The following is a 21,183-nucleotide window of genomic DNA, read 5'->3' as shown; positions in this document are numbered from 1 at the left end:
ATTGGCTTTCCTGGCCACAAGAGCACACTGCTTGCTCATTGTCATTTTTCTGTCTACCAGGACCCCCAGATCTTTCTCTTCAGAACTTGACTCCAGCAGGTCCACACCTAACCTGTATTGGTGCCTAACATTCTTCTTCCCCAGGTGCAGGACCCTACACTTTTCCCTGTTGAACCTCATGAGGTTCTTCCTTGCCCAGCTCTCCAGCCTGTCCAGGTCTCGCTGGATGGTAGCACGGCCCTCTGGGGTGTCAGCCACCCCTCCCAGTTTGGTGTCATCAGCAAACTTGCTGAGGATACACTCAGTCCCCTCATCCAGGTCGCTGATTTGTATTTATTAATGTGCATTTAGCTGGGTGGATGAAGCTATGTAGTTCATGTGGCCATATCCACGGATGGGGGAGAATTTCTTAATTCTTTTCTAACCAAAGGCAGCCACAATTTTACCTGAATGTTGATCTTGGATGCAGTCCCAGCATTGGCTTGCATTAACATGCCATTGACTTTCCGGGTTCTGAACATCAGCCCAATGTACCATGGCACAGAGATGGTAATATCAAGGTCACTCCAGATGAGAATGCTTTCACCACTGAAACGCTGGGGAGAAGGCATTGCTGTAAATCAAAAGACAGGAGAGAAACAGTTGACATCCTTCAGGACAAATGTTAAGAGAAGTAAACAACGCTGTGTTGCAGTGATGATGCACGGTAGCTAGACCCTCTTCCACTGACCTATTTTTAATCTACTACAGAGTAAGAGCTGGCCTAGGGGAGTTGCTATGAAGCAGCTGATAATACTGCAAATTCGCAACTTTCCCTCGTTGTGGGGGAGGCACCTTGTCTCCGTGCCTGCAGTCAAAGGCAGCACCTCCACACTGCTATGGCATTACACAGGTGAGAGACCTTCCTAGAAAGGTAAGCTCAGGATCTCTACTGATAGAATTCTGCTGCTGGGCGGGTAGACAGAGCAGGAAGTGAGGGCAACACTTGCTGCAGATGTTTTCAACATATCCTTGATTACCTACTTCTAATTAACAGATTAAACACCGAGGAAAAGGCTGGGAGGCAACAGGAAATATAATTAATTATAAATACTCCAGGGTCAGATTATTCAGCTGTCTCAGCTACGCAGCCTTTTCACAGGGAGAAACCTTGTGTGGAATTGCCCAAATCATCTGCCTTAAATATCTCGAGGTGACAGCTGAAGAGTTGCCCTCCTCTCTCACCCTGCACCAACACAGCTCCTACAGGGAGACACTGATGACAGCCCTCAATGGAAAGCACTTCGCTGATGGAAAACAGGGTAACACCCACTCTTCGGGCTTTTAAAATAGTTACCTCAGGTAACAGGAGCTACAGTACCACGGATTAGTGGATTTCACTGATCAGAAGCACAAATTAAGTTGTGGGAGCTCTGTGCTACTTGCAGCACGCCATATGGCACCTCCACAATGCGTGGCACCTTGTAGTAGGGATCTGCAATCAGCGCCTGCCTGATGTCCTCACTCATGTGCATGCTGGTAAAGTTCATGGCAGCTTTTTGCAGGTGGAAGTAGGCCCTAGAGACTGGGTACAACCATCACAGATTGGCACCCAGTGTTATATCTCATCATGTGCTGAGCCCATGTGGATAGTCAGCCAGACACATATGTTCCCACCTTGCTTAAACTTGAATCCAGTGCTTAAAGCTCTGGCTGCCTGGGCCAGGGCACGACCCATCAGCCTGCACTGCACCACATCAATGTAAAAGTAACCAGGAAATCAGTGTTGAGTGTGGTCATTTCCCCCTTCTGCTCCACACGCACAAAAGTCAGCCCTCTCCTTCGTCCTCTACCCTGCCAACCTTCACAATGACCTCAATTCCCAACTTCTTTGCTAGTGGTTTTCTAGACTGTTGCTGAGATTTTTAAGTCTGCCTTTTTCCAGAGAGTGGAGCTTCTCACCTGCTGGCGTCTGGGAATGCTGCTTGCAAGCGTTTCAGCTCAGCTTCTGGGAGAACTGGACTGGCACAGCAATTAGCCACCGTCTTCCTTTTCTCACTGGTGGTGACTTTTGGTGCTTGCAAATACTATTGCCTTCCCACACCTCCTCCCAACTCCCCTCCCTCCCCCGGGGCCAGGGTGCACCTTCCTCTGCTGGTGGAACAGAAATCCCCATCAGTCAGCCCTCCCTGACCTCTCTCCTCTCCCCAACCCTTCCCCATGTCTGGCACCAGGGGTGTCCCTGGAGGGGACAGACAGGACCTGACCATCCCTGTCACCACAGAGGCCAGTGGACATGCTTCCAAGCACAGCATCTCCCTGCCATCGGCGATGCAGTGGTGCAAACTAATTGTTTTCTCGGGGTTTGTCACTTTGAAGCGTTGCCTGTGTACCTATACACAATTTTAAGAATCTCCTACATTTAAAAGGCCATCAGAAAGACATGACAACTATTCACTGTGGAGACAGAGGGCCTGGGGAAACGCACTGCCAACACCGGGATGTCACCTGCAGTTTGGGTGTAGGACATATGACAGCTTACGTTTTGGTGCAAACCTGTGGTATTCAGGCCAAGGCCAGTGCAATGACAGTAGCCAGCCAAGAGCGAGACGGGCACAGCTGCTAGAGCTTCTTCACAGCATTGCAATATCACAATTTTTAAAAGAATTAAGCTACAACAAAGGTGAAACTAATTTTTCCCTAATTTTATATCTCTTCTACATGTCAGCGGAGGGAGATGGGAGCTGCCAGAAGGTGAGACAGCAGGTCCAAGCAGGGTGGTGAAGATAAAACACCCCAACTTCACTAGTGCAGACCAGACCCCAGAGTTTCTGAAGACTGGGCAACTGAAAAAGTTGAATTCTTAACCTGCCAAAGCCATTGCTGTCTGTGAACCTGAAGCAGATCCAGCACTGCCAAAGGGACTCAAGAAACACATCAGCCAATGTGGTCAATGGCTCAATGTCCAGATGAAGACTAGTGACAAGTGGTGTCCCTCAGGGGTCCGTATTAGGACCAGTACTATTCAGTATCTTCATCATGACACAGACGGTGGGACTAAGTGCACCCTCAGCAAGTTTGTGGAAGACACCAAGCTGAGTGATGCAGTTGACATGCCTGAGGGTCGGGATGCCATCCAGAGAGACCTGGACAGGCTCGAGAAGTGGGCCCATGTGAACCTCATGAGGTTCAACAAGGTCAGGTGCAGAGTCCTGCACCTGAGTCAGGCTCGGTATCAATATAGGTTGGGGGATGAAGGGATTGAGAGTAACACTGATGAGAAGGACTTGGGGGTACTGGTGGATGAAAAGTTGGACATGAGCCGACAATGTGAGCTTGCAGACCAGAAAGCCAACGCTGTTCCGGGCTGCATCAAAAGAAGCGTGGCCAGCAGGTCTGTTGAGGTCATTCTGCCCCTGTACTCTGCTCTGGTGAGAACCCACCTGGAGTACTGCATCCAGCTCTGGGGCCCTCAGCACAGGAAAGACATGGAACTGTTGGAGCAGGTCCAGAGGAGGGCCACAAAAATGATCAGAGGGATGAAGCATCTCTGCTATGAGGACAGGCTGAGAGAGTTGGGTTTGTTCAGCCTGGAGAAGAGAAGGCTCCGTGGAGACCTTATTGCAGCCTTTCAGTTCTTAAAGGGGGCTTATAAGAAAGATGGGGACAGATTTTTAGCAGGGTCTGTTGTGATAGGACAAGGGGTAATGGCTTTAAACTAAAAAAGGATACATTAGACTAGATAGAAGGAAGAAATTCTTTACTGTCAGGCTGGTGAGACACTGGAACATGTTGCCCAGAGAGGTGGTAAAAACATTCAAGGTCAGGCTGGATGGGGCTCTGAGCAACCCGATCTAGTTGAAAATGTCCCTGCCCATGGCAGGGGGGTTGGACTGGATGACCTTTAAAGGTCCCTTCCAACCCAAACTATTCTATGATTCTATGATAAGTGTCACAGGGAGATAATAGAAACAAAGACCTACCACATATGCAGCAGAGGCCAGAATCTGGCCTTCTGTTTCTAGGAAAGCCATGCCTCGTTTAAGCAGGTTTTCTTTCCTGGAAGCCTCCAGGAAGACTCCAGATGAGCAACCCTCCATTAGACGTGTAGGTGCCACCTTACAGCATGCAGCCTGCTGCTACTGTAACCCCCTGGGAGCCCTCATGGAGACGACTCCTCACTTCCTTGGGAAGAAACTAACTGCAAGTTCTTCACGCCCTATAAAACACACCTGCTGCTCCTTCCTCATCCTTTATTAATGAGGTTTTACACATATACGCACATTGTGTTCAATCAAAGAAAAATCCAGTAAAACTGCAAGTGCTCGTACTCAGCAGAGACTGCCTTCTTGCCAAGAAAGTGGTGATTAAAACTGCACATTCATCCCTGGTTTGAGTCAAAGCCCAATAAAGTCAGCGGGATTCTTTCCACTGATTTAAAGGGGCTTAGGATCAGGCATTTTTACTATAAACAAATTACTAACTGCTGCCAAGTTCTGTGGAACTACTTTGCTTAGGTAAGTAAATCGATGAAAGCTGCTGTTATTCATGACAGTATGTCAGCTATCATATACACTACATAGGTGATCTCTAAAATTGTTTCAAATAGATAATGGGTGATTTTTAGTCTTAATTGCAATCTTTTGTCACCTATCCTTTAAGCATCACAGTTTGACATACATGATATGAGATGTTAATGATGGGTAATGGAACCTGCACACGTGGCTATGCACGAAGGGGTCTCTGTGTCCTACCTTGCTCGCAGTTTTTCCCTCCGTAGCGTACGGGGCACTCGCAGATGTACGTGTTCCACTTGTTGACACACGTGCCTCCGTTCTGGCACCAGCTGGTTTCACAGTAGTTCCTCTGCGCTGCGCAGCCTGAGTTTTTATGTAAAAAGAAGACATGACCATTATAGACTTGGGTGTTTTTTTCAATATCCTTGAAGTCAGCGAAGCAAAATGCGGATGGCAAAAGTTTACATGAGCTGGGCAAGTGTCAAATTCATAAAGACAAATCTATCAAAGGTTATTAAATACAGTCACTGAGCTGTAAATCTCTGGGGACTAAAAGAAATTTTTGGGGAAATATCACTGCACGCTTCTCCTGTTTTTACACTCTCCCCCTGGCATCCACTGCTGGAAACAGGCAGATTGACTGGTGCTGTGACTCGGCACCACTGTTTACAACTTACTGTTATCTGACCAACACACTAACCAGGGAAAGCCAATGGGCAGCATTACACAGTGGAGTAACACTACTATATATCATTGTTTTAAACTGTACGGAAACGTGTTTCCAAATGAGAAAAAAAAAATCCATCCTGAAGAAAACACTTCATGACCCTCCTGATGTATATTTCCATAAGATAAAACCTTTTGTTTAACTAATATTAGAGACATAACTGTTGAAAAAGGGCTACAAGACAAAATAGCAATTTGAAGCTTATGTTACGACTCCCTTCTTAATCCATGATCAATGCAACATACCTAAAAATTGCAATTTAGCTCTTACACAGACCTTCACCAGGGTGGAAGGAAGGGACTTGCCACTCTTGTGTCTAACAGCTCATTTTATTATGATGAGAACATTTTGTAGACCAGAACTAATCCTGATCTGGGGTTCAGGGACCGGAAACCAAATCAAAAACTCCAACAGGCTGCCTCGTGAAGCAGGTTTCAGATTTGGAAGACTGCAGAATTTGATTTACAGAACAAACATAATCTACGAAAAAGTCATTAAAAACATTGTCCTTTTCATGAACTAGTCCCACCAGCTTTCAGAGCAAACTGACATTTAAAAGGTAATTAGGGGGAAAAAAAAAAAAAAAAAAAAAGGGGGGAAAAGTTCATTTAGGAGTAAATTCCTGGGTGAAACTCATAGCAATGCAGAAGGTCTAGACAAGCCCGGTCCTTTTCCACATGCTGCTTAATCCTGTACCTGTGCGCTGTGCCACAGGCTATTGTGTGTGTCCCTGGCACGGGCAGGGACTGCTCCTTGCTCAAACAAATGAGGTGTGACAAGAAGGGAGCAGGTCTGGTGGCAGCTGTGCTGGTGACACGGTGGCAGTGCCATGCCCAGCAGCACCTCAAGACCCTGCCACAGGGCCCAAGGCAAATTCTTTGCACTCTGCAGTGCTAACAGAAGGATAGGGGCCATTTCAGACCCCGCTGTCCCCTGCCCCTTCCTGGGGTTCCTCCCAGTGCTGGCCCCTTCAACATCCTAAGCCCTGTTACACACACAACTACGGCAGAGAGCATTCTCCTGTTGACTTTTGAGATGGTAGCCACTCATACCCGGCAGGGTGCCGTTATTGGCAATGAAACTAGCCATGTCGATCGGCTTGCTGTCGATGGAGAGGTTCCTCATGCAGCCGACAAACTGTCTGTTGTGCACCGGGAAATCTTCAGGCAAGTTTGGGACACCACCAAGGAGGAGAGGGCCAGTTAGGTCCAAAGATCTGAAAAAAAACGGAAGAAACGCTCATCAATTCTTGCATATAGTTTGTTTTGTTTTGGTCTTTATCTTACTGCTCCCATAAGCACACTTGGGCTGTTTGGTTTACCCGTGTTGCCATGATCTTCCCTTTGCTACATCAACACTTCCAGAGTTTGTTATCAAACGACCTTCTAGAAACACAGTAATTTTTAACTTAGGAGCTGTCATACTCCTACAGAATCCAAAGACCTGGCCCTAACAGTGGCCAATATGAAGATAAAAAGGAAAATTTATAAAAATGTCCAGCTGCAGGACGCTTCGTCCTGACTCCAGTCACCCAGGGGCTGGCTTATGCTCCACAGCACAAGGGTTGGGATGCTGTAGATTTTGATACAATGACTTAATTATTATACATTGACGACCCTTTTAAAATCCTCTGAAGATGTTAGTCTTAATAACGTTTGGTGCAGGCAGGTACCACTGAGTGATTCCACACTGCATGAAAAATGTATCACCTGCTTAGTTTAAATTAACCCTAATTTTTATGGTCTCTCCTGCTGGGATTTTAGAGCAGCCTGGGCATCTCAACTGTCTTTCTGCTATCACTCTTTTTCTTATATCCCCACTACATTGCTTGCTGTCCATCTTGTCTTTAAACTCAACAGTACTAATCTTTTTTGGTGTTTCCTCACAGGAAAGTTTTTTTTTCAATACTGGCCTTTTCTGTACCTCCTTTATTTCTATCTCCTTTTAAGATAGGACTGTTAACTAAAATGATGGAAGTAATAAGCTCTTCAGCCATCCTCTTCATTAATAAAGTCCAACCTTTTATTTGACCTCCTCTACATTTTCATTCTGAGTAGATGTTTTTTGGGAGCCATACACACTGACCTTCAGGTCTTTTTTTTTTTTTTTGCATTTTACAAGTAACTTGGACACTTATCTACACAAAACACTGCACATTCCACCTACTGTGCTGACATTTGCAGTAGCCTCCAATGAATTTCATCTGCCAAACTAAACCTTGTCACTTTTTCTTGTTAAATCGTATCTGCTTTTACAACTTAATTTGCTTAGTGGTTAATCACATACTGTTGACTCTCCCCTGGAAGAAGAGAATGAGTGGAAAAATGGAGATATAGGGAATCCTTACTTCTTTGAGCCGGTCTGAGTCCCCTGGGCAGCACAGGTGTAGTTTCCAATGAGGCTCCCGAAGCGCACAGCCACCGCTGTGTCACAGTCGTCCACGGTCACCACGGCCACCTTCTCTCCCGAAGGCCCATGAGGAATTCCTAATCTCCCAATGTTGGGCTTCAAGAAACACATGGCACACATCATACAATGCTACATACGCAGAGGATTTAAATGCTGGTTCAGCCAGCTCAACAACATACTTCTTCCTATCCCCCAAAGGGGACTATAATAGGATATATAAACAAAATAGCAGAAGTTACGTTGATCTGTGACATCTAGGCAAGGAAAAAACCCAATGGATGACTTCAAAGAGAGTCCACACACGCCCAGTGTGATACAGAGCATGGTTAGAAGTGGCTTTGGTCTTTTCCACTGCTGAACCATTTTGGCCCAAATACCTTCAAAGAGGCATTTTCCTACTTCTGCACAGCAAACTAATAAATTCTGCTCATTTTGCAACACTTCACCTCAAATGAATGAAGTAACTTGAATTTTAACATTGTTTCTGTCCAAAGACAGAAAACCGTAAAATGATGTAATATCACAAATGAAGCTAAAGGCTTAAATCAAATTTTCTCTGATGGCAGTACTCTGTCAGGGCTACCAGAAACTGGGCGCAGGTTCTTATGAAGTTTGTAGTGACAGGTTGTCTGATGACTGGAAGGGAGCTTAGATGAAGACTACTTGTTCCAGCTACAAGATGGAGGGCACGGAAAACCACTGCCCATTGCTGAGCTGGCTGAGAAGCCCCTGGTTTCTAGTCATGGGAGAAGAGAGATCAGTGACGTGTAGAGTTGGACAATCAAAAATAACAGATGGATCTGAGCTTGCTTACGCAGCCACTTTGGTCCAGGCACACAGACTGAGACTGCACGTAGTGCATGGAAGATGGGAAGAAAGTGTGTTTTAGAATGTCAATAGATGTTCCAGCTTCCTGATCTCCGGCTTCACCCAGGCAGTAGGGAACTCCTGCCCACCCAATCACAACGTGTCCTGACGAATGTGGGCCACAAAACTAGAACTGCCACACTCAGCTTCACACCTCCACCGCTACTGGCTCGCTCTGCCAATCACCCTGCTGGCAGTTGTTCTCCCCACTTCAGCAACTACCAACAACTGGGGAAATTCAGTGATCCCAACAGACAGGAAAGCCTATGGGACCACCGGGAATCCAATCACCAAACTTCTGTGCCTCTACCACAAATGTATCCTTCACCTCCACTAATTTCCTAACTGATGAGATGGACCCCCCCTGACAAGAAGTGATACCTGCTACGCAGAAACTCAAAAGACAGATTCCTCCAACGGAGAAGTGCATCATGACGGCTAAAAAAGGACATGTGTATAAACAGCATTGTATCAGCCTCAGTGAAGAACTAGCAAACTACTTAAGAAAACCATTTTCCATGTTTAGTGGTCGTAGAGAGCTACAGAGTCCTAATCTACCACTGGTGCAGGATCTCTGAGGACCTTATGGGCACAAGAGAAGCAACGAGCTGAACTCCCCTGGCTTTGCTGCTATTCCTCTGCAGGCAAAGGGACACCCCACAAGAGTGATGCCACCAGGATCTGACCAGATACCCAGCAAAACTGAAAGCTGAGAGGTATTTTTATGATGTGTTGAGCAACAATAGTTGTAACCATATGAAAATGGAAGATGGCTGGGCATCACTGTAGTTTGCTGTACACCCGCTTTAAAACATATATTGCTCAACTGCGTACTGAAATCCCTTATTTGTACATCAAACAAGGAAGCAGTAAGGGAGATAAATGCCTATTCTTTCTGTTTCGCTTGTACACACATAAATTTGTTAAAATACCTAAAGCCACTTTCACCATGCGTAAAGAGACACAGATTTATTTCTAAGGGTAATTATCCCAATGTATAAAAAACATTTTAAAAAGATGTTTCCTGGTGTCAGTTCCAGTTGGAAAGTATTTTCCATTTCCTCTACCAAGAACTAATGTGATCACATAGTTTGGCAGTTACACAGTATAAGGTTTTGACCTCTCCTGAGTAATATTAAGGCAGATTTTATTTTTTCCGATACTCCCTGGGCTTTGCCACTGCCTAGCTTGGAAAGACAGGAAGCATACATATGTGCAGGGCTGAAAATGTTATTGTATACAATGATGGCAATGCTCGTGAGCAGCTTTTCGAAGTAAATGAAAAAATACATAGAAAATTAACCAACTGACAGGCAGACCTTCCCCTCCAAAATTAAAATGTTTACATTCTGGGTGCCACTTCTATTCATTTGGAGGAATGATTCGATTAACATTTACGTTCTTTTGCTTCACTGAAATAACCTATTGTTTCTTACATGGGAGCCTTGACAAAGGCAGGGTATTTATTCTCGCAGCAGGGGGGATCTGCCCAGTGTTAATCAAGATTGCAACCTGATGAGACTCAGCAGTTTGCAGCTGCTCCTTCACAGTCAACTAGCTGCAGTCCCAAATTGAGGTTTTTCCCCCTACTTTTACTTAACATAGAAATTGCAAAGTGTTTCTCTAGATATTGACTCGTTATTGCAGTGCAGACCTTTGGCATCTCTTGGGCTCCGATGACCACACGGAAGCATAAGCTGATGAAGAAGAAATGGAATATTCCGGTGAATGAAAAGAGACCTATCAGCGGTTCAAACCACACTTAGTTCAAACAGTGATTTTCTGACCATGTTGAAAGGCTCATTTGACAGAACAGGCTTTTCCCAAAATGGAAGAATACATTGCTGGGAAAGGAAAGAATGATTTAATGTGACATGGACTCTTTTTCGCTTATATGTGGCAAGTACTACACTACTCATCTCCACACTTAGTGTAGGGAATACTTTATAAATGAAGTAATGTGAAATAAATAAAAGACTGCAACAGAGGGAGCCTAAATTAGGAGTTCCTTCAGAATTGAATAATGAAACTGATTTTAGTAATTTAATATTTTGATTAATACTAAATATAGTTAGCTGGTGACGCAAAGGATATTTAGAGTATCATGCATTAAAAAAAGAACCGCTTTGAATAGCTGAGTCCTAGAAAGGGAATTAATCACAGAACAGGAAACTTGGGATCTAATGACAAGAATTTCTATTGCAGGCTCAGAGATTATCAGCTATAAATGATGAAAAATAAGAAAAAATTACCTGTATTAATTGACTATAAAACAATTATGAACCATGGTGTAATTAAAATATACAAAACACAATAAAACAGTGGGTTGTTGTGAAGTATGAGGGAAATTTTATGAAACTGAACAGGACAGAATATTGTGGACAATTTTGATTTAATTAATTAAAAATAACTTTGGACTAGAGCAGATGCACAGAACTGCAGCCAGGGCAATGGAAAGCTTACCTTATCAAATAGCCAAAAAGGACTTACTGTGTTTGGCCTGGCAAAGCAAAGGCTAAGGAAGAGTTTTGGAAATGAGAATATGCTGCCACTGCAATGGACACAGTACAAGAGCAAATGGGGATAAGATGTCCATGAGTAACATAAGCTGGAAATCAGCAGGTGATGCTCAGCCACAGGAGGGGTTATCTTTGGGAAAGTTACAGGGGCGAAAATGATAAAAAAAGAACTTAACTTGTTTGTGATTATAGAAGCTGGTGTTAGCAAGAGGGCTAGCCTACATTCAAAAGAAAATAAGTAGTATTTGGAAAATGCACAAGAAAGCAAATTGCCCACACTAAATGATAGCACACACATTTACATTTCAGGCATCGTCTTTGCCTCTGAGGAATCCTACTGGAGCAAGACTGATCCCTAACAGTAGGAACAGCTAACACTAACCAGCATTAATTCACACTATTATTTTCTGGAAACATGTTCAAGGAGTTAAAAGCCAGACTTTCATCTGGGTACTTAGCCCTCCTTTCTGCCTGTCAGACTCATCTCCTGAAACACCATGCTACCCGAAAGGCAAGTTCCATTAGCTGTGCCAATTCTGCACTCATGAGTAAATGTTCAATGTGGTGTACAGGAATTTACCAGCATGACCCCCGTTAATGGTAATGCAAGTAACTGAGTTCCTGCTCACGGGGCTGAAAATTTACCTTGTGCTGCCTAACCCTAAAGGCTGCCTTTTTACTTAGTGCTCGTTCAGAAAGAGGTTGGAATTCGAACTTCAAAGACCCCATGCTGTAAAACTGAGTAGCAAAAAGAGGTACCAAACAGTGCCGGAGAGAGAACTTGGCCTCCCTTAAACAAACTATGAAAGAAGTTGATTCATCCTGGACTCAAAAAAAAAAAAAAAAAAAAAAAAGGAAATAAATCAGCCCTAAGTGCTGCGGTGAATTATCACCATCACATAGTGATTCTTCAAACATTCTGTGCACCTCATATTAAAGTATGTTGCGTTATATTGACCCTTATGTTTTCTTGTTATAATCACATACTGAGTCACTTGGAGAAAAGAAACAAACAGCCCTGACTCAGGATCCACACGTGAGAGCAGAAGCCACCTATTTTTCTCTCTATCTGTAACACAAGACGAACCACATTTATATGCCTCAAATAATGACAATTAGCACCTAAAATTGTACACAATTTTACAAAACTTAACTTTGCTTCACCGAGCTTTCATGAAGGAGATAAGTGGTTCTGATCTATGGGTGGACAATCTCAAATCTCGTGTCTCACCCATGACATTCTCCCTTGCCTGGACAGAGTCCCAGGCAAAGTGTAATTGCAAGAACAGTATTTTCTTGGTCTTTTGAAAATTGCAGCTCCGTTTCTGAGCACAGCGGAGTTAACAGTGAGACTCATCTACTGTCCTCAGTGGTGACCCGGAGAAGTGACTGTCACAAGCTGCAAAGGTGCATGTAACTCCCCTTGGCCACCTGCAGTGACATTCTCAGGCTGCAGTGAGAGAACACCACTGTGAAGGGATTTCACTAGCGATGCCAAATCTGATTTTCATGAAACCCAAGTACGGAGCAATGAACTGTTTGGACTTCTCCCTGCAACTTCAACAGAGAAGCATATGTAGATTCTCCCAGGTGCACGTAAAGCCCTGAGAAGCTTAATCTGTGAACTTGTGTTTTATAAATGGAGACTAGATAGAGGAGAGAAGGTCACCAAAACATGTCTGTTTATAGTTTGCAAATCTACTGCATAAATCTACTCCCATTCCACTTAAAACATCAGACACGGATATTCTCATGTATCTCAGTTTCATTTGGACCCTCTATTATTTTGAAGTAAATATTTAAACTGCGAGAGCCCACACAGTTACTTATTAAAGACACAGATGGTCTAATGATGCACGGTGAATGGAAAAGACATACAGATTAACAGACAATGAAAGCCTTGTCTTAAATACTTAACGGTTATATTTTCACATTGTAAATACTATTGTTTTCAAGAGCCACAATGAAAAATTGTTGGAGAGGTTTAAGCAAATAGTCCAATCTTTAGTAGACTTCTTTTGGATTAAGCAAGACTAGATACTGTACATGTAATAGGAATACTAAAAAGTGCAAAAGTTTGTTTAGTCAATCAGCAGCAGTGATGACACTGACGCTCCTGGATCTCACCCTTTTATTACTTAATCCGTAAGATAATAGGGCTTTTCCAAAGGTCCCACAAGCATTTCCTCTACCAGAAACACCTTTATCCAACTTCCATTCTTAGATAAAAGATTGCCACTTGACTTTTCACACAGATGGAAAAAGGGAGAGTGGTTTTGGTCGGCCAAGGGGAAGTGTTCCAACTTCACAGACATTCCCTGAACTCAAACTGAAAGCTGTGCTCTCCAGCCCCAACTTTGGCCATGAGGACTTCCTCTGCTTTAGCCACCCCACTGAGTCTTTTGAAGGAGCTGACAGCCGAGGAGACGATTCAGCAGCAGACTGTAAGTATGGCCAACGCTTTGAGAACACAAACTGGAAGCCCTTGGAAATGAGACACAACCCATCTCTTTATGCTTGATGTGAGGAGACCTGTTTTCTTGGGGGGACAGATATAATGTTGCATATTGTAAATACTTCACTTGCTCAGGTCATTGTACACATTAAAAAATATACCTATTTTAGAAAATTGGTCTTTTTGCAAAATGCTTTGTTTGGCACATCTTAATATGCAGAGCTTGGCTTGTTTGTCCTTTTAATAAGTGCAAATGTGTAAAATGAAAAGCCATCCTGAAGTCAGTGCCAGCCTTTCAGTGCTTCCAAGAGTTTGCTTACTGGACAATAAGTTACCCTTCTGTTTTTGTTAATCAGCAGCTAATGATTTATTGACTGCTTGGAGTGGCTAAAGGTTAAAAAGAACCTGTTTCCTAGTTATTTTTAATACAAAAAAAAGCACTCCTCTGCACTCTTAATGTGCTGGTTCAGACCCCACCAGCCCCCAAAATGCTGGGCAGAAAACGCCTCACGTTCATACCCTTTGTGGCTCTTTGCTTCGTAACGCTTCCAGCTACAGTAATAATGGGAAAAAAATGGAGCAACTGGCATTGGGTCCCGCCAGAGGCTGCTGCTGGGGCTCCGGCCGCCGCCGGGGTCCCCCCTTGCCGGCTCCCTGGCGCTCATTAGGCAGCCGGCCAGCCGCCCCGGCTCCTTCGTTAACCCGTGGCCTCTGCTCCGCTATCTAACTCAGGGAAGGGAGAGAAACCCCCTCCCATTCCCAGGCGATGCTGTGCTGCTTCAGTGGTCAAAAAGCTCATTAAGGGTCCATGGCGGCGGCGGCGGTCTCCCTGGGCAAGCGGACGGAGCCCAGCCCCCCTGCAAGCAAAAGAAATAAATAAACAGGAAAAAACAAATGGGGAAAGCACTGTGCTTGCAATCCCAGGGGAAGAGACTAGGAAATGCCAGAGAAGCTTAGCGCCGTGGCATGGACTTGCAGACTGTTCTGATCAATCGGGAAACTCCAAATTAGGCTATATTAAGAGAAACCATTAATGTTAATCTCTGCTTTTTAAAGTTTCCCCCTACAGCTTTCCAGAGCACCTTTAAAACTAGGTGGTGCGAAGAACTGAGAATCTTTTACACATCCTGATTAGTCACCAGGGAAAGGCAGGACAAACCATTTCACATAAACCCCTTACTCCTTTGATGTATGTATCCCCTTTATTCCCTGAATATTTTAATGGCATTTCTTTATACAAACTTGGCTTGAGTCTGTAGGGAAACATGAGAGCCTGTGACAGTGAAAAGGAAAACCAAAAAGCTTCTCATCAGTGAGTCAAAAATGCAAATCCTGAAAAGCCACCAGACCAGTTCCTTTTCCTAGACAAACTCCCTGAAACACCCATCCTCAGGATCCAGGCTCGGCTACAAAGTTGAGCAAGTTTTACCAGCCTGATTTGTTACCTCCTTCACGGCCGCATCCAGAAGCTAGACTTTGATATTCAAAGCAGGGGCTTTCGGCACAGCTATGAGACCTGGCACACGTGAATGGCGCTGCCCGAATTGCTGCTGCTCTTTTGGTGGCAGGGCAAAGACGAGGGGCAGCCACCCCATCCCACCATGTGGCAATGGTACGGTGAGAGCTGTGAAAAGCCATGGCTACACATACATCCAGATGTGCTCCTTCCCTCCACACAGCCTCACCAGTATCTTCACAAATATCACCCAGCTCCTGCAAAGGGTATATTCTTAGGTTTGACTAATTTTGGCAAAGGCTGCTGTAGTGCTGATAGGAAGAATGAGTTCCCTCCCCCTGGAAATGCAAATTTTATCCCAAAGAGCTTCTCAGCTCTTTGATACTGTATCAGTGACACAGCAAGAAGGACCTGTTTTGGCTGCTGAGAGGCCATGCCCACTCCTCGGGACACCATCCAGCTTTCCACGTGGGAGACACTACTCACCACGGTGCTCTGCTGCTGCGGCTTCCCTCCTCTGCCCTCTGCAGCCCTCTTCTTCCCTCTCATCTGCCCCTGTGGCTGCTGCGCTTTCTCCCTGCCCTCTCCTGCCCTCTGAAGCCTTTTTCTGCCTATTTTGCTGCCTCCTTCCCTTCCACCAAGGATGCTCTTCCAGGATCCTTGCAGAACTGGGAGAAGAGAGCACGTGAAGGGTGCTAGAAGAGCATCCTTGTTCTCCTTCACATGTTCTCCTTTCCCAGTTCAGCAAACCCTTCTCCCTTCACCATTTGTCCATCTACGTGCCAAAGTACCACTCATATAAATCTTGTATGTTTTATGAATTAATTTTGCATCCAGGATGCAAATGTTATTGCTGTCAGAGTCCAAGAAATACCTAGAAATAACACAATTTGACACTTATTCACAGCAATTAAACTCCTTCTCCTTGGACTCATCCCTGGTGAGATCTTGCCAAGCAAACTGCTGCTCAGTGTGGGTGATGGGGACACAACTGAGTCTATAAAATCTAGGAATCCCACACTGCTCTATGGGCTACTCCCCTCATGGCTGGGTCTTTGCAAGGGTTTCCCAGTACACACAGACCCCTTGGTGGCCAGGTAATTGCAAAGTACCGCTTCCCCTCACTCCACCACCGACAGATGTAAAATACCCGAAAAGTTACTGTGAATCAGCGAGTTACTGTAGATTTAGTGTGTGATTAAAAGGAGATAACAGTGCACTTCAAAGCACTCACACCAAATTCCTGGGGTGCCATTTCAATGACTCTGCTGGCTTTGCAGAAGCCCTCTGGGCTGCACAGCACAGCTTTCAAGAACTGTCCTCAGGGCCTTATGGTGAGCCAAGGGCCACTCAGACACGGCCAGCTCTCGTGGAGGTCCCTCGCATCTCCTTAGCCTTCAGGAGGTGCTGAAAATCAACATTTGGGAGGTGCCATTAAAACTCTGAGGAGTTTTGTGGAGTGGAGGTGTTAGACAGCTCAGCTTGAGCAACATCAGCCTCCCGGAGCACCACTGGGTATCACCTTCCCCAGGGTGACCTGAGAGCCCCACGCCATGGGGAAAGCCACGCAGATGAGACCGAGCTCAGGCGTGGGGTGGGCACGGACCCGGAAGTGGCAGTGTCGTAATTTGGCATGCAAGTCAAGCCTTTTAAAAACTGGGAGGAGCGAGAGGAGAAAGCACTGAGCAGCCTTGCTGAGGATGAGGCTTCCAGAACAGTGGGAGCTCGGGTTGATTTTGACACAGAATCATGGAATCACAGAATCTTCATGGTTGGAAGGGACCTTTGAGATCATGGAGTCCAACCACAAACAAACAAACAAACAAACAAAAACCGAAACAAACAAAAAAACCAAACCAACCCCCCCCCACCACCACCACACCCACCCACAAACAGACGCAAACCAACAATCTTGAGCACTAGAGCATGCCCTGAAGTGCCATGTCTACACCTTTCTTAAATACCTCCAGGGATGGCGACTCCACCACCTCCCTGGGCAGGCTGTTCCAGTGCCTGACCACTCTCTCAGTAAAGTAATTCTTCCTAATACCTAATCTAATCCTCCCCTGCCACAACTTTACACCATTTCCTCTGGTCCTGTCATTATTCACTTGGGAGAAGAGGCCAACACCCACCTCTCTACAACCTCCTTTCAGGTAGTTGTAGAGGGCCATGAGGTCCCCCCTCAGCCTCCTCTGCTCCAAACTAAACATGCCCAGTTCCCTCAGCCTCTCCTCATATGACTTTTTCTCCAGACCCCTCACCAGCTTGCTGGCTCTCCTCTGGACATGCTCCAGCAGCTCAATGTCCTTCCTGTAGTGAGGGGCCCAGAACTGAACACAGTACTCGAGGTGAGGCCTCACCAGTGCCGAGTACAGAGGCACCATCGCTTCCCTACTCCTGCTGGCCACGCTATTCCTGATACAGGCCAGGATGCCGTTGGCCTTCTTGGCCACCTGGGCACACTGCTGGCTCATGTTAAGCCGGCTGTCCACCAACACCGCCAGGTCCTTTTCTGCTGGGCAGCTTTCCAGCCACTCTTCCCTGAGCCTGTAGCGTTGCCTGGGGTTGTTGTGACCGAAACGTAGGACCCGGCACTTGGACTTATTAAACCTCATCCCATTGGCCTTGGCCCATTGATCCAACCTGTCCAGGTCCCTCTGTAGAGCCTTCCGACCCTCAAGCAGATCAACACTCCCACCTAGTTGGGTGTCATCTGCAAACTCGCCGAGGGTGCACTCAATCCCCTTATCTAGATCATCAATAAAGATATTAAACAAGACCGGCCCCAAAACTGAGCCCTGAGGGACACCACGGGTGACCGGCCGCCAACTGGATTTCACCCCATTAATCACAACTCTCCGGGCACGGCCATCCAGCCAGTTTTTTACCCAGAGAAGAGTACACTTGTCTATGCCATGATTCGCCAGCTTCTCCAGGAGAACGCTGTGGGGGACGGTGTCAAAGGCCTTACCAAAGTCCAGGTAGACAACGTCTACAGCCTTCCCTGCATCAAGAAGGCGGGTCACGTGGTCCCTGCTGCCACTCACGGAGCAAAAACCCTGGGGACCGTTTCTGAAAAGTTACTGTTTGCATTTGTGTATAAAATCGCTGCCACAACAACCAGTGTTTTCAGGTGGCGTTCGCAAGCTCTGCATGAACAACACTTCGAAAGCAGGCGGGGGAGAGAAAGAGCCAGGCACTGGCGCTTGTCCTCCTCTGCCCCAGCCACCCCAGGGACTTCTCAAAGCTGTTACAGAGAGCTGAGCGACTCTGGGCTGGGGAGCAGGACACACCAAGAGCCTCTCGGTGACCTCCAAATGACTTTCACTGCTTTACACTTTCATTTCCCGAGACACAGATTTAGAGGCAAGTTATTTGTTATTTTGTGTCAAGACAATGGAATGTCGCTCCGCCGCCAAATCCTGATTTCCTTTCCCAGATATCAATCACTTCACACTTACCCTCTACCAGAAAAAAAACTCAACAAAAATCAACAAAACCAATTACTACTAACTGAAATCCACATGAATAAGTATCAGTGGAATTGCAGGGAGAGGCTTTTACAGTCCAGGCTCACGTGTGCCTGTTCCGCAAGGGCAGATCAGCAACCCCCCTTACACCCACTACCACCTGCAAGGGCTCCGCAACCACGTCTGAGCAGCACCAAGAAAAGTAAATATTAGCCGGGCGGCCCTTCAGTGATTTTCGGGAGATGTTAGGAACGCAAATGGTTGCCACAGGCCAGACCAAAGTCCTGCTGAGGGAGCTGTAGGTATTGTGGAAGAGTGCAAGAACAGGGCAAACGTGCAGCCACACTTCTCCTGTCCTCCTGGCTCTTGGCTTCCCACCTCCAAGACTGCAGGCTGAAGCTCAAGACGTGTTTTCACAGGGTTGCCACATTTTATGGATGGAAGGGACTCCTGTTATCATCTATTCAGCCTTTTGCCTTCTACAACCACAGAACATCACCCAGTGAGTCCTGCCTCAGTAACATGGCTAAAATTTTCCTTTAGAAAGGGAGATATTGACTTGATTTAAAGATTTCAAAGGACAGCGTAACCATCAGAATTGCAGGCAGATTATCATAGAGATTATATATCTCCACTATTAATGATATTGTATATAACTTCTAATCAGAATCTCTCAAGCTTCCATTTCTATTTATCAAATCTATGTCTCATATAGACTAGGGTTTTAATTGATGATCCTCAGGATTTAGGTGGAAGAGGATGAATTGGGTCTCAGCAAGGATGGGAGTCTGAATCTTCAGCCAGAATGTCAGGAAATGACTCATAAACTGAACTATTTTTGCACAGATTACCTTTTCTCATGGCATTTTAAAAATTGAGTTCTGAGCATGTAGGAAATGACATGTTTTGCAGTCAGACACCAGCAACGTATTTTATGTGTTGGACTAGAACAACATTTTAAACTTTAAATGTAAAACTCTGGCATGCGTTCAGTAATGGAAAATCTAATTTCTTTCCCTTCCTTTACATGCTTGTGATTTTAATTGCTATGGCTTTGGGTTTTTTTTTAAACAGTCATGCCCACTAGCACCAAAAATATATAGCATAGATAAATAATACAAATGCATAGCTACGAATTCCTCTGATTCAAAGGCCATACCCTCATATAGTACATGTGTCTCCAGCACTATCTACCATCATGCTTCATAAGTATAAACGCCTGCCCACCAAAAAGCACAATAATCTGCTGATACAGAACTTGTAAAAAGGTTGTGAAAAACTGTCATAACCTGCATCTGGCTAATAATAGTGGTGATCCAGTAAGAACTCCTTGACCTCTTGAGTTGGGAAGTAAATTAAACATGTATGTCCCTCATGCTGCTGGTTAAAAATTTTGGTTGTGGCTAGCAAAGAAAGTGACTTTTTCACTTAAGTTGCTTTTCTTCCTCGTATAACTGAAGAAATCCCGGCAACTTTCTCTCTGAAGAAGAGACCTGCACTTATGCAGGTAACCACAGATAAGTCCTTCTCAAAACTAGAGATAATGACTTGACTGTGCTCATGGTCCCTGTGTTTTTGGTGTCCTGCAAGCTTCCCCATGCTTAAGCTATGGCAGAACGTTTGATCCCATGAAAATGCCGTAGAACAAAAGGCGTCCAGCACAAATGGGTGATCTGGTGAAGTATTCCATCAGCACTCCGCTAGAAGTTAGCACCATCCACTGCCTCCTCCTCGCCATGCCACCACTGACCTCCACAACCTTGCAGCACTTTCCACTATTAAATATTCACAACGAGATGGGTGATACGGAAATGATGAAATTAGAAATATGGCTAAATTTTAAGTAAGAATATGTGACTTGTTTTAAGAGGAAGTACTAAATTTTTATACATTTTCTGCCTTGCACACTTGAGAGAGCCTTTAAAAGCTATATTGGCATTTTTGGAGATATTATATATTCAGGCTTGGAAATGCAGATCCACAAAAATGCATTTCTTCCTGGAAAAGCATCCCCAGAGAAGTAGGTTATTCCAACTGAATGACATTTTCAGTATTTACAGCACTGTCCATCCCCCCCAATTTGTTTAACATTGCAATTAATGTTCCGCATTTTCCTTTACCAGACAATGCCAAGCGATGCTGGAGTGGGCTGGGTTGATCATGAACGCTGTAAACAAAGCAAGTCACTCTGAGCCAGCAAAATCCGAACTCTGGCAGGGCCCACATCTGATCAACAGTGGCATTATCATAATCTTCAACAACTGCATTGTTTATTTAGAAAATCTCCCTCAATCCCTTAACAAATTAGTCTGGAAGCCACCGGGAGGATTAACTTCAGAAATTCTCCCTCGGATCGCAATTATGTCTGCTCAGATGTCACGAGCGATAGACATTTGCATAAGGCATACCCAGCCTTTACTACTAATTGCATTTCCAGTGATTTGACTTCTGTTGGGGTCTCGTCTTTTCCAACCGAGTTGCAAAACGCAGCGCTCGGCAGAGGCAGCCGTGCCCCGGTGCGAGAGGTGCTCCCCAGCACAGGGTGTAATACCTAATACCCACCTAAGAATTTAATTGCCAACCACTTTTCCTGACCATTCAGATTAAGAAGTAAACGATACCGGATGGTGTCCTGGATACTTTCAGGGCAAAGTCTTTCACCTTGGGTCCAATGACTACGAGTTATGCCTAGCTGGTGGCAGCTATGTGGCTGTTCTCCAAGGAGCTGGTGATCCCTATTCAGCTGCAGGCATGTGCCCACCTCATAAATCACCCGGGGCA

General features: G+C 45.3%; 1 protein-coding gene across 1 annotated transcript in view; it reads right to left on the bottom strand.

Annotated features, from left to right (window-relative positions):
- CELSR1 (cadherin EGF LAG seven-pass G-type receptor 1) overlaps nucleotides 1–21,183 on the bottom strand; it is a 170,339-nt gene that overhangs the window by 39,725 nt on the left and 109,431 nt on the right. Inside the window, exons 6-9 of the mRNA XM_074166519.1 lie at nucleotides 7,571–7,728; nucleotides 6,276–6,439; nucleotides 4,734–4,859; nucleotides 447–613 (exon numbers count right to left, since the gene is read on the bottom strand). Of these exons, the coding sequence (XP_074022620.1) occupies nucleotides 447–613; nucleotides 4,734–4,859; nucleotides 6,276–6,439; nucleotides 7,571–7,728 (615 nt within the window). The remainder of the gene's footprint in view (nucleotides 1–446; nucleotides 614–4,733; nucleotides 4,860–6,275; nucleotides 6,440–7,570; nucleotides 7,729–21,183) is intronic.

The sequence above is a fragment of the Numenius arquata genome, chromosome 2, assembly GCF_964106895.1.
Source record: "Numenius arquata chromosome 2, bNumArq3.hap1.1, whole genome shotgun sequence".
Taxonomy (NCBI): domain Eukaryota; kingdom Metazoa; phylum Chordata; class Aves; order Charadriiformes; family Scolopacidae; genus Numenius; species Numenius arquata.
The sequence above is the reverse complement of the archived record's forward strand: the minus strand, read 5'-3'. Positions and strand labels throughout refer to the sequence as shown.